Here is a 14,070-nt window from a genome sequence, read left to right as displayed (position 1 = left end):
GCTTGTGCTATTAAGTGTGTGTTTTGTAATCTGTTTTAAGGTCTTCTCTTGATTTACAAATCGTTCCACTGTGCTTGCCATCGGACTATCTTTCCTGCTCTTTGGCATAGATATAGACAGTTAAAGGCACCACTAGAGGCGAAGGACTGTTTTGAATTTTACTCACTATTGCGCTTCACAAGCAAGAATTAATGTAAAGCCTCCATTCCTTTCTAAAGTCGATATAGGACACGATCTTTAAAACCAATTTATCATCCCTTTATTTTCTCTCCTTTTACAATATTGTGACACTACAAATAGAACAATTAAAATCCTCCTGTAATCAGTCACATCTTTGTGTTCACAAAGCACACGTGAATCTTTGTATAAACTGTGTCCATAATGGAACAAAATTGGTAATCATAAAAGCCTGTGTGTTTTTTTTTTTTTTTTTTTTTTTTTTCTTCTTCTCTAAAATAGTTATAATCACGATTCTTGCAGTCACCTGTTGAAATTCTTGTTTTGCAGAAAAAAAGTATTTCTAGACATGACTGCTGTTTATTCTTTTCGACATGTGGTGATGTGGTAATGTATCATCATCACTGTGAGCCATTTTTATATGCAGTTTTTATTCACACTTTACTCACATTACTTTTGCCTTCTGGAGTAATTTGTCTATTTGCAATCACGGATGAGTGCAATACCAACTGAAATTTGGTACTACTGATACTCTTAGGGGGGCATCAAGAACTGTTAACACTATTTGGAACATTAAAATCGGCTAGTACCTGAAGTATTGGCTCTTTTGAAATCCTTAGGCACCACCATTTTGCTTTCCTATGGGCTTCATTTTTAGCGGTTTGTAATTGCCGGTGTTAGCAATGATATCTCTGTGTGGGCACTGGAGAAAGATATTTAATTATTTTAGCTGTTCTGCAATTCTTCAATAAAGTATTTCCAGGGAGTTTGTTCCACCTGTTTTTATTATCGGCTGCTTGTTATCATTACATGAAGTAATTTGTATGAGAGAATGTTTATAAAATTTAAAACATCTGTACATAATTTAACGAATCATTGATTTTTCTGAAATTGTTTTTCTAGAAAAATCTAAAGAGAAGAGTCTAAGTTCAGTGAAAACTCCAAACAAAACCAACAATGCAGCCCCCAAGTGTCCAACTAGCAATGGAAGCACTGTTGCTAACAGGTATGTATTTACCCTTGACTTGTTAGTCAGTCAAATAAACATACACTTGTTGTAGGACATTTTTCATGGAAACACATAGTAAACCATGCAATGGTAATACAGTTGACAATCAATACGATGGAACCTCGGTTCACGTACACGGCCATCGAGCAGAAGTCTATTATAGTATATGGACGAAAAAATAGGTTCCAGTTATGACCATTACGCGTAGAAGTTCGACCTTCTACCTACACGGGAAGTTGGAGAATTAGTGATGAGTGAGTGAGTCAGTGAGGGCTTTGCCTTTTATTAAAATATATAAACTGCTCAAAAAAATTAAAGGAACACTTTGAAAACGCATCAGATCTCAATGGGGAAAAAAAAATCCTCCTAGATATCTATACTGATATAGACTGGGTAATGTGTTAGGAACGAAAGGATGCCACATCGTTTGATGGAAATGAAAATGATCAACCTACAGAGCCCTGAATTCAAAGACGCCCCAAAAATCAAAGTGAAAAAATTATGTGGCAGGCTAGTCCATTTTGCCAAAATTTAATTGCAGCAACTCAAAATTGTACGCAGTACTTTGTATGGCCCCTGTGTTCTTGTATATATGCCTGACAACATCGGTGCATACTTCTAATGAGATGACAGATGGTGTTGTGGGGGATCTCCTCCCAGATCTGGACCAGGGCATCACTGAGCTCCTGGACAGTCTGAGGTGCAACCTGGTGGCATTGGATGGAGCAAAACATAATATCCCAGAGGTGTTCTATTGGATTTAGGTCAGGAAAGTGTGGTGGCCAGTCAATGGTATCAATTCCTTCATCCTTCAGGAACTGCCTGCATACTCTCACCACATGAGGCCAGGAATTGTCGTGCACCAGGAGCCACTGTACCAGCATAGGGTCTGACAATGGGTCCAAGGATTTCATCCTGATACCTAATGGCAGCCAAGGTGCCTTTGTCAAGCCTGTAGCGGTCTGTGTGATCCTCCATGGATATGCCTCCCCAGACAATCATTAACCCACCACCAAACTGCTCATGCTGAATAATGATACAGCCAGCATAATGTTCTCCATGGCTTCTCCAGACCCTTTCACTCCTGTCACGTGCTCAGGGTGAACCTGCTTTCATCTGTAAAAAGACAGGGCACCAGTGGTGCATCTGCCAATTCTGGTATTCTATGGCGAATGCCAATCGAGCTGCATGCTGCTGGGCAGTGAGCTCAGGGCCCATTAGAGGACATGGGGCTCTTGGGTCACCCTCATGAAGTCTTTCTGGTTGTTTGGTCAGAGACATTCACACCAGTGGCCTACTGGAGGTCATTTTGTAGGGCTCTGGCAGTGCTCATCGTGTTCCTCCTTGCCCAAAGGAGCAGATACTGGTCCTGCTGATGGGTTATGGACCTTCTATGGCCCTCTCCAGTTCTCCTAGAGTAACTGCTTGTCTCCTAGAATCTCCTCCATGCCCTTGAGACTGTGCAGGGAGACACAGCAAACCTTCTGGCAATGACACGTATTGATGTGCCATCCTGGAGAAGTTGGACTACCTGTGCAACCTCTGTAGGGTCCAGGTATCGCCTCATGCTACCAGTAGTGACACTGACTGTAGCCAAATGCAAAACTAGTGAAGAAACAGTCAGAAAAGATGAGGAGGGAAAAATGTCAGTGGCCTCCACCTGTTAAACCATTCCTGTTTTGGGGGTCATCTCATTGTTGCCCCTCTAGTGCATCTGTTGTTAATTTCATTAACACCACAGCAGCTGAAACTGATTAACAACCCCCTCTGCTACTTAACTGACCAGATTAATATCCCGTAAGTTTCATTGACTTTATGCTATACTCTGATTAAAAAGTGTTCCTTTAAATCTTTTGAGCAGTATATATATACATATATATACATACATACACACACACACACTCACACACATACACACACATACACATACATATATATACACATATACACACGCATACAGTGGGTACAGAAAGTATTCAGACCCCCTTCAATTTTTCACTTTTTGTTATATTGCAGCCATTTGCTAAAATCATTTAAATAAATTTTTCCCTCATTAATGTGCAATCAGCACCCCATATTGACAGACAAAAAAAAGAATTTTTGAAATTGTTGCAGATTTATTAAAAAAGAAACTGAAATATCACGTGGGGGAAATTGCTTCGGGTCACGACCAAAATTGGTTTATGACCAGAGTTTTGGAACAAATTATGGTCGTGAACCGAGGTTCCACTGTACATATTCATTGTCTGAAAAAGTATTAAGCACATATAATGGTGCTGATCGGTCAAAATTATAAATTAAATAAATAGACATTATTATTTCTCTTATTTTTGAAGTATGAGTACAGCCTAGTAGGAGGGTTGCCTTTATATCTTGTGCAAGTTTTCATTTATTTTTGTGAGATTATTTTTAAAGGATATCCATATATACAGTAGATAATAAATTCGGTTTTAATTTATTCCATATGTAGACTAATGATTGATAGGCTGATGAGCCTTTAAAGCAATCTTTCTGAAGTCTTCTTAGATCATGACATTCAGTATATGGATGGTCTGTATATGCAAGACCAATTTGACAATGTTTCTTACCTAGTGCTAGTACCTAGTATCGTTATAATTGCTTCCCTGGTTTGGCTAGCATGGTGACTAGTTACTTTAGCCTCACTTCATAATTAACCTCATTAATTCAGGCAAACAACCTAATTGTTTACTTTCCCTATGCACTTAAACCAATTCTGTTGTCCTTTGTCACTTATATGTATCAATTACTATATACATGTACTATATACATTATTACATAGATAATACAGAAGAGTTGTTATTCATTATGCACCTATCTTTTCCTACTAACTGAATTAATCAATCCTTAACCGAAGGCCTCTAAAATACCTAGTTAGAGGCTGAACTGTATTTGTAAAGAATGGCTCATTGCATTACAAGTTTTGAAGCAGAGCACAAGTTCTATGTATTACATATTGTGAGAGATCTCATATCAGATATGGGAGAGATCTGTAAAAGCATCTCCATGAAACTCTGAAGGACTATAGCATGGAAGAACCTAGCAGCATCTTTCAGTGAGCACTTCCCAAATTGGTGGCCAAGTGGTTTCTTAATTAGGGATGCTAAATTTGCATCTTTTTATTGAAGATCAAGGCGCAGCTTTGTTACATTTTTTACTGCTACATTCCAATAGTAAATTGTTGCATACTGACATCTCCCATTCTTACCTTGAAGGGGACTCCCAACCCTCAAGCTGACTGATCTGGTATACATACTGTATGCCATAAAAAGTCTGAGGGAGAATAATGTAAATTTTGTAACGCGTCAGTGGTGGACCAAGAGGCTAACAAAAAAAAGAGTACCATCATTTATTTGTTTCCATTATAGGAAGACTAATGGGTAAATGTATGCTGATCCATATTTTTGTGTTTTTTTCTATTATACAAAACAGTATGTACAGGTTTCTGTTATTGGATTGCACACAGAACAGTCTTTTTTTGCTTGGCTGTGCGATTTTGCCCAGAGGACTGGTGTACTACATGATGATCTTCCCTTACACCCTGTGACCCTAAACCGGGCAGATGAAATTTACCCTTCGGCACACGCACGATTAAATGTATATTTGTATATACATATAAATGTATATAACTGTTACATAGTTCTTTCCTCTTTATTGCATGCTACACAAATGTGTAACAACTTCCTCACTAGTTGCCACCAGACAGCAGTGCCTTCAATGCTTCTGCAAAGCAGTGCAGTATTTTTTTATGTATCAGTTTCTGTTTTAATTTTTATAGTAGTGGTAGTATTTTTACTTCAATAAAATAAGAATTTTGTTTGATTACTTTAAAAAGTAATGTGTAATGCATCTTTCATGGTGTGTTAGCTAAAATTACCAAGCCGGTTTATTCATGAGTTTCTACTGTACTTCTAACATTACATTGAATTTTTTTTAATATAACCATCTTTTATGAATAGGAAGTTTATTCTCTGTTTAATTTTAAAACTGTTTCATAAAATTGGCATTTACGCAGCAACAAACAAGAAATCTAAAATGTTCAGCTTTTTCGTAGTTTCATTAGTTTTTTGCTCTTGGATAAAGTAAATCTTGATATGTTGAATAGTAAATATGTGTACTAGAGAGAGATGCAAATGTAAAGCGTGTTTCCTCTGGCACCTACTTATAGAGATTAATGATATAATTTAATCTCTATCAAAAACTAAAGTATATTCACTTTCAAAAATCTTGATGGACTGATTTCTTTAGGTAGTCATTTTATACTTGCATATTGGTAACAGCAATAGTACATATACAGTGGCATGCAAAAGTTAAGGCTGCCTTGCTTAAAATGTCTTGTTTCTGTGAACAGAAGATGAAATGATCGCCAAAAGACCAATGTAAAGTTAAAGATAGTTATTAACTGACAAAAATGAAAAAATAGTCAGGTGGTCTGAAAAAATGTGAGCACTGACTGATTTAATAGTATAGATAGTATAGTTCTGGGCCCTTGTTTATAAACAATGTGTACGCACATAAATGTTGCTCAGGTCAAGAAATATAAAAACTAAACTTGGCGTAAAGCTATGCACATTTTTAATTTGGTACAAACTATTCAAATGCTTTAAGATATTACACCAAATTGTTACCTAGTCTTTGTATGTTTATTTATATACTTAATTGACTTGAATTATTAGACTAGAAGTACATGCTCATTTAAAACTATAATGTCCTATCAAGGAGTCTAGAGTTCCGAAAGTGTCCCCCTGTTTTGTTTTAATGTGCTTTAGCTATCTCACCAGTAGTTGTCTTTTGAGAATTCAGATGACCACAGTATTGGGAATATTGCCTGAATGTGTGGAACACATTTGACATCGCAGTATGCATTGCAAAAACTAGCATATTTTTGGTTGCAGGTCACTTTAATAAAGTACTTTTTCCTAGAACCAACAATTTACAGGATTAAGTGTAATCTTTTTTTATTATTATTTTAATGATCAATAGCAGACATGTCAGGTGTGCTGCAGTGCATATATAAGTTTTCATATGCTGTTGTCAGTCTTTTGGAAAAGTCATCTTCAGATATGTTTGATTGCTCATTCTTCTCTAATAGCCTGCCTGACAAATCACTTTGCCTTTTGAAGTGTTTTGTGCTGTTTGCAGAATGACTTTATGTTATTCTCAAATATTCATTTAATGTTCTCAAATTTGCTTAATCCTGAAATGCACTGATAGGTTATTTTAAAAAAATATTTCTACATACATTTGCAAGTTATTCCTTTGAAGCTACATGCTGTTTGCTTTGGGTGGAGCCAAGCTGATTGCTGTGAGTGCTTTTGTAGAGAGACCAGTGTACAAATGTGCAGTGTAGCAACTATACAGTAATGAATAGCAGTTACTACTTCTCCATTGATCAGATATGTAGATAGATCTAGAACCTTCTTAAATAGGAATGTTTACCTGCTAATTTGGTAAATCACTGCCTTTTTCTGAATTCTTTTTCTGAGACAGAGTGGCGCTTTGTGCAATGTGCAAGATTTTCTGGTGCTAAGTTCCAGCAGAAACTTTTTGTCTGTCCACAGTTTAATACTTCAATAAATGATAGCATATCTTTTTCCCTCTTTATGGGACTTTACTCCAGACTGTTTAATTTATTAGTATATTACACTTGTAACCACCTGTTGAACAAGCTAAAACAGTAAAAACGTCTACAAATGTCAAAGGGGACTGGCCTTTACAACACATGGCCTCCTAATGATAACATGACAAGTTTTTGTTGTGTGCTTTAGTAATGTTTTCTAATTTGATTTAGATCCAGCTACACATAGTGAGGTTTTTCTCTAACCACACAGTACTAGAGATGTTTTGTCACTTGTGAAATGCTGGTGTTTTGTGGGCTTGCTTTAGTTTGTGATATTTTGTTTCTGTATTATTAATTACAGTTTAAAGTGACAGCCATTACTAGTTTTATGCCACATGATTACTAACTACTTTTTAAGCTTTAATTAGTTACTAAGAAATTGAAAAAATGTAAGAATCTACTACACCTTGGCTAAGATGGTGAAAGTGAAATTTAATTATGTAATTACCATAAAGTCAGTCTTTGAAAAACATTTCCTGTACAGTAACTTTCAGCATTGGCCTTTTCTTATGTTAAAATTAAATGTCCTTGGTTTTTATTGATAAGAAACAAGAATGTGTACCCATTCTTGCATTAGTTCCTTAAACTTTTTTAATTCTTAGTTACCTTTGTGTTAAGCTCTAGTAACTCAGATGAACATGCTTAATGCTTCTTTTGTAATAAAAATTCTTAACTTTTAAAATGTCTCAGCAGTATTATAATATCTGTGTTGTATATTCCTCAGCTCTAAGATTATCAAGGACAAGGAAGATAAAGACAAAAGTGGAAAGGAAAAAAACAAAGAGAAGAAGGAAAAAACACCAGCTGCCACTCCAGAGGCCAAAGTACCAGGAAAAGAAAAGCAGAAGGAAGACCGGTCAGTGAAAGAGGAGAAGGCTCGTGATATCAAGGAAAAAACACCTAAAACAGAAAAGGAAAAGGAGAAGCTCAAGAAAGAAGAGAAGCCCTCAGCCAAGACCATCAGTGCCAATTTGGAGATTAAGTCTTCTGCTGAGAAGGAGAGAGAAATGGAGCAGCTGAAAGACAGAGAGGTTGCAAAGGAAATAAAAATGAAGGAGAGCAGCAAAGGAGAGAAGGCAACTATGGCTGGGTCCTTGAAGTCACCTGTTCCCCGTTCAGAGTCTTCTGAGTCTGAGAGGGGTAAATAATTTTGATTACTCAAGCTGTCGTAAGCATTGTCAAGACTTTAGAAATGCAAGTCTAACTGTTTCTTATTGATTTTTCCAGAACAAAAGCGACGTAAAGTTGATACCCACTCTTCACCATCACATTCCTCCACTGTTAAGGTTAGTATAGCCTGAGGAAGAGGGCATCGTTAATACTGGGCCTTATGGTTGAAAACCCAATGTCCTTCAGATTGTTCATCTTCATTCAAGCTGATGCAGATCAAACACTGAAGCCTCTGGAGTCTGTCTGTGAAGCAATTTTTTAATTATTTTTTTTCCATTTTAAATTTCAAGTTGCATCTATTAAGAGAGACTTTTTTATATTTAAAATATTTTTATAAGGAAAGTTTTTAATCTTCAAGGACCTAGCAGAATATTGTAAATATATTTTTTCATTTTTGAGTTCAAGAAATTATTCACAAAGTTTTAAGCACATTTTTCTAAGTGCCTGGATATATATATATATATATATATATATGTATATATATTATTTATATATACTTATATTTTTTTTGTAAAATCCTATTTTTTGAATGCAATATCAACAAGAAAATGGCTTTACAGCAGAAAGGAGCCGGAAGCTTTTTTTCAGTGAGAGAGAGCGAAGATCGTATGGAGCGGAAGAATTCAAGTATTGCTCACCTCAGTTGGATCCCCCTGGATTCATCAGGAACCCTGATGAACCTGCTGCTGCTTTGTGCCTTTTTGGAAAGGAAGCTTTATCAAGGAATTCCTTTTAGTGGGAAAAAATCTCTGGCAATTTATTCTCCTGTAGTTGTATTGGCAGTAATGAGTTGGCTTACAAAGGCTACATTCGTCCAGCAGTAGAAATAAAAAGCAACCAAGCCCGTCACTTGACCTCAAGGAAATTATCTGCAACTCAAAACGTGGGCTAGCCTTACAGAAGATTTGAGTGTTCACTTCTGCAGCAGGCATCGGTCTTTTAATTCTTTATGTACCCTAACCGAGAAGTGGTTGAATGTCCATTGCTTTGAACTCTTGTGAACTGTAAGTTTTTATCTCTAAATTCTGCACAGTATCAGGATTTCTATCATAACGAAACTTGAAGTTAATTTAATTTTGGTAAATTTACATTACTGATGTTTATTAAAAAATTGTGCATTTGCATTTCAAAATTATTAGTTTTTTTCAGATTTAATTTACACTAATTTTTCATAGGGCATTGTAATTCTCCATATTTATATAACATATTAAAGTGCAGAGTTTAATTTTTTTTTTTTTTTTAAATAACCTACTATAAGAAAGTGAAATTTCAATATTGGGGTGGGATTAAAACTAACTATGTGAAGCCTTTTGTTTCCAAATAACAATCTCAATTAGTACCTCAGCAGTCTACAAGCTATTTCTTCCCCAAAACTCCAGTTTCTGAGAACTGTTCCAGCTTACCTGTTCATCTTGATTCATTCCTACAGGACAATCTCAACGAACTCAAGGATACTGCAGCTAAGGTTTGAACTTTTTTTTTGTTCACTTTTCAATTTGCCAGTATTACATGCTGCATTTCCCATTTATTTTAAATAAAGGCTTAAGATAAATATGATGTCTTCGAAAAATATGCAGATCTCATCACTGATGCTTTACACCATTGGTCCCTAAACACAGAACTTGGGAAAATAACACATCACTTAATTAGCCCAGAAGTTCAATTAAACACAGAAGCTTGTTGGAACAAAGCCCTGCAGCCACAGGGGTTCCCCAGGACTGAGTTTGGGAAACACTGCACAGTATAAATGACATTGCCATTCATGCTTTCCTTTGTTCTCTGTAATAAGGAAGGAAGGGTGTTGATTAATTATACAAGATCATTTTTAAGAATGTTAACAAATTATCCCTGCCCCATTAAAGGAAAAGTATTTTTAATTTTTTTTAGACTTAAGTAGAAATTTAAAAGGTTCTCTGTTGTGATGTCCCTTCCTGTTGCAGATGTCAGTTACGTAATATTTTATATTCGTTTCAGCCATATAATTTTGAGCAAATGTCTTTGAGAACCATTGCAAAATCTCTTAAATAGCGTTTGATTTTTATTGTCTTTTATTCTTTATACTTAATTCCATTTGAACTTATGTTTCTGGACTTCATCGATGGCTCTGTATATTTCATTTGAGTAACTTTTTTTTTATTGGCTATTTTGTTGCCTTTTTTTTTCTTTGTTTGTCCTTTCTCTCCTCCTACATACGTTTTTCACATCAGATTTGGCGTAGGAGGGTGCTGTTGGTAGCTGTTGAATAAGCCTTGTTTACTCTGAGCAGTTACCAAAGAGAACTGCTAAAAGTTCTCTGAGAAAATTGCTGTCTATTTGCAGACATTTTAATAGCATTGACGAAAACTGAGCATAACCTAAAACACTCCAGGGGGATTCCCTGCCTCCTAATTGTGATATAAAAAAATAATACTTTTGCTTTTAATTTAAAAATACTAAAATGGTTTTATTAAACCTTTACCTGTTTCTTCGTCCCATATTTTTTATTGAATAGAAATGTCTTTCTTACTACATTTTTCATGTCTGCTCTTGAATATTTTTATGGTGGTTTTAAAAATATACTAAATTGATACTTCAGTTACCAGCAAATATCTCATATTCAAAATGTGTGTTACAAACCTGGGAGACGTTGGTTGGTATTAATTATCAACTTGAAAACACACCTAACTGTATAAATACTTTTATGGTTAATTGTACTCACGGTTAAAAGCTTACTACACTAAAAAAATAAACACTTAACTAAAATGGTTTTCCATTTTACGTAAAGGTCTAGTGCTGTTGCTTTTAGGGAAGCCATTATTTTCTCTCCTGCCAGTGATCAGCTTGGTCTTTTGAGCTTTGTAGTCTATTAAAAATAAAATGAGACTTCCCACTGCTGTAGAAGTCTGTAATTTAATGGTTTACACACTATATTACTGGTAAGTAGAAATTTTAAAAATGTTTTTTATTTGAAACAGAAGGCTTATAAATCATACGAAAATAGTGTAAAATATATGATTTAAAGTGTTATTTTACAAAGTCACTTTTTAATATGTTTGAACTGTTTATACTTTGCTCCATTCATCTACTCTTTGAATCTGCCTGTGTTTTTGACTATTAAACGTCAGACTGTATCTGACTCTTAACTTGCAGATATTATGTAGATTAAAAACATTTACAACATTTAATCCTGACAAACACATTCCATTAACCAGGATGACCAGTGTATTTGTGTTACTTTCATTCTTCATTTAATCTGATATGGCTGTCTTTGTGGAAGTCATGTTTGTAAACCCAATTAAAAATATAGGTTTAATTTCTTATTTTAAATTTCCATGTCAAATTTATACAAATATCCCTGCATATTAAGTTAGAAACACTATTAAATGTAAAAATTCTTAGAAATGTAGTAGTATAGCATTCACAAACCAAGATGAGTCATAGGCACCTGGAGCCTGTCCCATCAACACTTGGAGCAAAGCAAGAACCAACCATCTGGGTGGGTATGCTGCCTGTTCATTACAAAGACCTCTCACAGAAGCCCCTGTTTAGAGTTGCCATTTACCATACTACATGTGTCTTAGTGTCAATAGTTAACTCTATTTAAATCCTGGAACCTCTTTTATCTTACTGATTTTCCTCCACAAAATCACCATTGCAAGAAAGGTTTGAAGTACATAGTGAACATGCATACAAGCAAGTACAGTGATGAATTAACTCCTCTTCTCTGTAACCATTATATATGGTTATGTCATGCCCCAGAACCCTCCCTTACAATTAAGACAGACTGTGAGACAACATAAGCACAGGGTGGGCCAAAGTAAAGTACCATATTTCTCAAAGTCATTGCACAAGGTAGAGGCAGCCGAGTGGTTTGGGGTGGAGGTCCTTTGATAGGTGATCCCTTGTAGTTTTCAGTCAGCAACTTGCCTTGGTCAGATGCACACTGTGCTTTTGCTTTCAAAGCGTTCTTCAAAGACACCAAATCCATCATCACTATGCAGCACACTTTCTAAACGCACTCCAGCATTCCTCTTAAAGGTGACATCCCAAATCGGAAAACAATTCTTCAGTGGGTGGCTAAATTTAGACAGATGGGTACAAACTTGAACAGAAAATCTCCAGGCTGTCCTCAGCCTGTAATAACACTTGAAAACATTCAAGTTGTAAGGGGATCAATTTTGCAGTCTCCTAGACATTCATTGCGCAAACATGCTTCCTTAGGCATTTCCAACACATCTTTGAGGAGGATTTTGCATTAGGACCTTAATTCCCATCCATTCAAAATGATGGTAGTACAGGAACTCACTGAGAGAGACTGGGAGAGCCATAGAGAGTTGTGCACAGACATTCTGCCAACCGCAAGGAACATTTCTGTTTGAATGGTTGCGTAAATAAGCAAAACCATTCACTACTGTGCTGAAACCAACCCCCATGAACTTCATCAGAGACCCCTGCACAGTGAGGGTGTTACAGTTTGGTGTGTTGTTGCAGAATTGAGCATTGTAGGCCCTTACTTTTTTGAGGAGGGGGGAGCAATGGTCACAGTCACTTCAGAATGTTACTTTGAAATGCTGTTGATGCCTGGTGATCTGTGCAAGAAGTTTTGTGGGACATGTTTCCTGGGAAGCTGATCTCCCTGTGTAGCAATGTCAGGTGGCCTTCACGTTCGCCTGCTCTTGCTCTGTGTGATTTCTTCTTATGGGGTTATCTCAAGTCGAAGGTGTACACACACACACACCTCTAAACCTTGAATCCCCAAAGGATGCCATTTGCCATGAAATCGCCTCTATTACCCTTGAAATGGCTGAACGAGTCATAGAAACGTTCAGAAATCGTCTCGAAGAGTGTATTGCTAATGATGGCCACTACTTTGAAGACATCATTTTTAAAATAGTGAAAAAAATCTGTTTTGTATACATTTTTTGTGTCACAATGAAATTTATTTTATGTTGTAGTGTTTTTGTAGAATAAATGTTTGAAATGTGGTGGTACTTTTTGTCTCACCCTGTGCATAGAGACTACCAGTGAAATTTTTCGAAACGCCTCATTGTACATCAATGTATATTTTCATAGTCTTAAACATTTTCATTTAAAGGCGTATGCTTTTAAACATTTCAAATCTATTTCTAAGACAAATATAAATAATGAACTTAATATGATTATCCTTCCAAACCAAAAATTTGAAATTAACAAAAATACCATTTTTGGAAAGCAGATTTCCTCGTTTGGGTCATAATAGGCTCAAACAGGTCATGCCAGGCTCAACTACATATTCCAGTTCTATCCTGGGGAATTCCCAGATGTTCCCAAATCTACCCAAAAGATCTTGTCCCTCCAGCATGCCCGGCTGCAGGAACCTGCCTGGAATAGCTCTTCAGGGAAATTGAGGAGCATCCTTGCAACATGCCCAAACCACTTAACTGACTCTTCTCAATCTGGAGAAGCAGCAGCTCAACTCTGAGGCTTTCTTATATCGCAGAACTTCTCACCCTTTTACAGTGTGTCAGGCTAGCCTCCTTGTAAAGTAACCTCATTTCTTCCACTTGTACTCAAGATCTTATTCTTTTAGTTGTTATAGACAGCTCATGGTCATGGGTGAGGACAGGGGGTGTAGATTAACTGTTAAACAGAGTTTTGTCTTTACCTCCTGCTCCCGCTTGACAACAATGGACCGGTATTACACCCTCAGAACAGCTGCTGTGTCTCAGATTCACTTGTCAATCTCTTATTCCCTTTTTCCATCACTTGTGAGCAAGATTTCAAGATACTTGAAATTGCCCACTAAGGACAGTTGTCCTCCACCTGCCTTTCTTGGAGATAGGACTCCACACTTATTTGAGAGAGAAACATGACCTCAGACTTGAGGTGCTGATCTTCATCCCAGCCACTTTGCGCTTGTTAGTGAATTGTTTGAGCGTGTGCAGATGGTCACACTTATATAAGGGAATCAGAATAATATCATCAGCATAAAGCTACAATGCTACCCTTAGCCTCCTCAACTGGACATCCTTGCATCCTTGACTGCCCTTTGAAACAATGTCCATTAAAACCACAAACAGGAGTAGTGACAAGACACAACCTTGATGGAACCCAGCAC

At 36.5% G+C, this 14,070-nt stretch overlaps 1 protein-coding gene across 1 annotated transcript in view; it reads left to right on the top strand.

Moving 5' to 3' along the window:
* The window catches only part of thoc2 (THO complex 2), a 133,891-nt gene that overhangs the window by 84,534 nt on the left and 35,287 nt on the right, over positions 1 to 14,070 (top strand). Inside the window, exons 30-33 of the mRNA XM_039766308.1 lie at positions 1,081 to 1,183; positions 7,549 to 7,964; positions 8,052 to 8,110; positions 9,424 to 9,459. Coding sequence (XP_039622242.1) covers positions 1,081 to 1,183; positions 7,549 to 7,964; positions 8,052 to 8,110; positions 9,424 to 9,459 — 614 coding nt within the window. The remainder of the gene's footprint in view (positions 1 to 1,080; positions 1,184 to 7,548; positions 7,965 to 8,051; positions 8,111 to 9,423; positions 9,460 to 14,070) is intronic.

Source organism: Polypterus senegalus, chromosome 10 (assembly GCF_016835505.1).
Source record: "Polypterus senegalus isolate Bchr_013 chromosome 10, ASM1683550v1, whole genome shotgun sequence".
NCBI lineage: Eukaryota > Metazoa > Chordata > Cladistia > Polypteriformes > Polypteridae > Polypterus > Polypterus senegalus.
The sequence above is the reverse complement of the archived record's forward strand: the minus strand, read 5'-3'. Positions and strand labels throughout refer to the sequence as shown.